Source organism: Cynara cardunculus (genome assembly GCF_001531365.2).
Source record: "Cynara cardunculus var. scolymus isolate 2C chromosome LG 11, CcrdV1, whole genome shotgun sequence".
Classification (NCBI taxonomy): domain Eukaryota; kingdom Viridiplantae; phylum Streptophyta; class Magnoliopsida; order Asterales; family Asteraceae; genus Cynara; species Cynara cardunculus.
This window is the reverse complement of record NC_037538.1, coordinates 13,986,998-13,990,727: the sequence shown is the minus strand read 5'-3', so window position 1 is coordinate 13,990,727 and position 3,730 is coordinate 13,986,998. Positions and strand designations below refer to the sequence as shown.

General features: G+C 29.8%; 1 protein-coding gene across 1 annotated transcript; it reads left to right on the top strand.

Annotated features, from left to right (window-relative positions):
* Window positions 1-760: 760 nt before the first annotated feature.
* LOC112521899 (NDR1/HIN1-like protein 6) lies at window positions 761-1,848 on the top strand. The gene has a single exon (XM_025130902.1). The coding sequence runs from the start codon at window positions 885-887 to the stop codon at window positions 1,701-1,703; it is 819 nt and encodes a 272-aa protein (XP_024986670.1). The 5' UTR covers window positions 761-884; the 3' UTR covers window positions 1,704-1,848.
* The last annotated feature ends 1,882 nt before the right edge of the window (window positions 1,849-3,730 follow it).

The following is a 3,730-nucleotide window of genomic DNA, read 5'->3' as shown; positions in this document are numbered from 1 at the left end:
CAGTACTTCATGCATAAAGAATGATTTTTAGGAGTTTTTGTCAAATGTTTTATAATATATATATATAGAGAGCGAGAGAGAGAGAGAACGTTTTAAATGCAACTAATCATATTTGTACAATCAATGCAACTCAATCAATTGAGATATTTATATACATGATGAGAGTTAATTTATTATGATTTGAATATTTATTGAAGATGACCATGACTTATTAATTATGATTAATACTTTATGTGAGGAAACAATCAAAACTTTTATGAAATCACATATTTATCAAATTAAATGAACGGATGAAATTGAGTTGTATTGGTTGTACAAATATAAAGAATTTGACCTTTGCCCATGATCATGGTTACATGGGATTAATCGAGACGTTTACAAACTGACTCAAACACCTACGGTTATTATTTTGTATCTACACATATTTATTAATTAGTTTTATTAAATTATTATTTTTTAAATACAATTGAAATGCCCACTAATAATCAATATCTAACGCGTTTTTATATTAATTAAAATATCCAAAGTAACGTTATAAAAAATATAAAAAATTCAACTTACAATTGACATTATTTAAACGATTTTGAAATAATTTTGGAAAAAATTAAGTTTTTATATATATAATTTCTATGATTCAATGAATGATATGGAAGGAAGTCAAGAAAAGAACGTTACCTTAAAATTTAAATCATATATTCGGGCAACGGTGGTCTAAGCAATGAGAGAGACAGCCATAGCCGAAGGGGGGAAAGCTCCAAACACATTTCCGTTTTTATGACCTTCAACCTTTTCTCTTGCTTCCCCTACTTCCAAATAATACTCTGTCCTTCCACCACCTCCGCCGCCCTCCTCCACCACAATCCTTACCGGAATAACACTACAGAATGACGGATAAAGTTTACCCTTCATCAAAGCCCAATGCCTCCACTGCCGCCACCAAAAACCCTAAATTACCACCTCCACCAATGAAAGCCCAACTTTACAACCAGAACCGCCATCCCTACCGGCCGAATCTGACCAGTTATCACCGGAAGCGCCGCCATGGATTGCGTCGGTGCTTCTGCCTATGTTGCTTCTGGTCAATCCTTATCGTAATCCTCCTCCTCCTCCTCGCCACGATCTCCGGCTGCGTTCTCTACCTCCTCTATCATCCACACCGTCCGACGTTCACGGTTGCCTCACTCAAAATTTCGCAATTCAACCTCACCACCGCCACCGACGGTACCACACACCTTACCTCTCAACTTAACCTCACTGTTTCGACAAAAAATCCGAACAAGAAAATCGTGTTTCACTATGATCCAATCGCGATCACTTGCTTATCTGACGGAACACAGATCGCAAACGGATCTTATGGAAACTCGTTCACCAGCAATCCGAATAACATCACGATTCTCCGTTCGTCATTAAGTAGCAACTCTCTGCTGCTTGAAACAGAGACAGTGAATCAAATGAGATCAGATCTGAAGAAAAAATCACGATTGCCATTGAAAATATTGCTTGATACTGAAGCTACAATGAAAATCGAATCATTCGAGAGCAAAAAGATCGGGATTAGGATCAAATGCGAGGGAATTCATAGCCTAACTCCAAAAGCTGGTGGTGGAAAATCCAATAGTTCATCGTCATCAGTAGCTGCTACTGTTTCTGATGCTAAATGTGAGGTTGATCTTCGGATCAAGATCTGGAAATGGAGTTTTTGAAGCTTCTAGTTTCTACAGAATCTATATTTGTTATTATATATATTATTATTTCGAAATTCATGAGTTTGATTATTCATAGTATTTGTTGAATGTAAGTGGTGTTCTAATATTTTCGTATAATATATACCATTAAATTTACGTTAAATTTATGTTCTAAAGATGAAATATGAGGGATTGTTTATGTTGTTTACTATAATCACAGATATTCAGATCAGTTTATATACACCTCGACTGATTTCATTAGTTCCAGTCCCAGCAGTTGAGAAAACCCTACTGACTTTAGCAGATCTGAACCCGTTATGGTGAAGAATCTAATTTAAAGATCCAAGTCTTATTGTCAATAAAATAAAATATGTAAACCGGTGTTTATGTTTTATCTATAAATATTACATAACATGAAGGTTTTTTTTTTTTTTTTTTTAAACACAAGATATAAAGTTAGTAGCTGTTTAGCAGTTGCTGAATGGTTTGGTGCAAATAATCAAGTAGTCAGAATGATTAAGAGGTTTTCATAATATAGTGCAAAATGAAATATAATTATTTGGTAATTATTTACAACAAAATAAGGGCGCTGAATGATTAAGAGAGACCCAAGATATAAAATCATTAAGAGAATTTTATAACCATTAAGAGGCAGACTTTTTTCGCCAAACAAGATTCATCTTTTAACGATTCAGAGGCTGCCTCTTAATGGAACTATTAAAAAATAAATAAACAACCCCTTATTGTTCATTCTTCACACTTTAATATTTATTTTTATAATTATTTTGCAAAATTGTTTATTATTTTGCCATTTCTTCTCGTATTAATTCCTGACTCTATTATTGATTTTAATGATCAATTTTTTTATATTTATACTATATTATAAAGTATTTGACAAAAACTCTTAAAAATCATTTTTTATGCACAAAATGTTGTTTATTGATGCATAATACTTAAAATTCAAGATTACAAGTAAATTATGCATAAGTACAACTTATTAAAGTTTCATGTTTGAATTCGTGTAACTAACTATAGATAAACATAATCTAATATAAGATAAGTATCTCATTTTAAATATAAAATATCTAAAATAAAATTAGGATAATAATTGAGTTCTAACATAATACTTAATTATTATCTTTATAAAAAATTATATTATTAAACTTAAATTAAATTACTTCGTTATCAAACCTAAATCAAATTATAATAAGAAAAACTAAATTAAAAAAATTACATAAAAAATTAGAAATTTTAAATAGTTAGTTTGATACTAATATAAATATATTTTTTTTCAAATTATTATGATATCTTCATATTTATATCTTATGCAAAAGTAAAAACATTATCATTTTCTTGAAACCACATAAAACTGTATTATAACATCGAAAAAAGAAATACAACATTAAAATTGAAATGTATCTTACTTCATTACATAAATACACTTCTAATAATAAGTTAAGTAAGAATGACCGATAAGTCTTATCAATAAATATTTATCCGTATAAATATTTATGGTAAATAACATCTAAAATAACTTTGACTTGATGTGGATAATGATGCATGTGGATGAGGGAGATATGTTATAAAATTGTCCCATTCATTACTCATCATCTTATGCTTTGCTTCTACTCTTGAATTCATCCATTTTTGTTCTTTAATTTTACGGTTATTGAACCAGTAATATTATAGTCTTTGGTCTTTTAAAAAGTCAGAATTTAAACATCATTTTAGGTGGGAAAGGTGTGTAAATTTATTTATTGCATTTATCGTATATAAATATTATATGTTTCAAAAAAACATCAATCTAATCTCATTGATCATCAATTCAAACTCTTATTTATATGGGAGGAACTTCATATTACATGCTATACAACCTTGCTTGTGTGGACAATTCAATGTGGTTTTTCTTTTAAGTTACTAAAAAATAGTAAATAGTTGTAATCTACTGGTAGTGTTATTACATGTAACATCGTAGTTTGTAAGTTTAAAGCACTTTAACTCTTTTTAATTTTATTTTTTTTGGCAACGATAACAGTAATTAAAAA

Bases quoted from the DNA above. Each gene is read 5' to 3' on its own strand.
- LOC112521899 (XM_025130902.1), top strand. From the start codon at position 885: ATGACGGATAAAGTTTACCCTTCATCAAAGCCCAATGCCTCCACTGCC.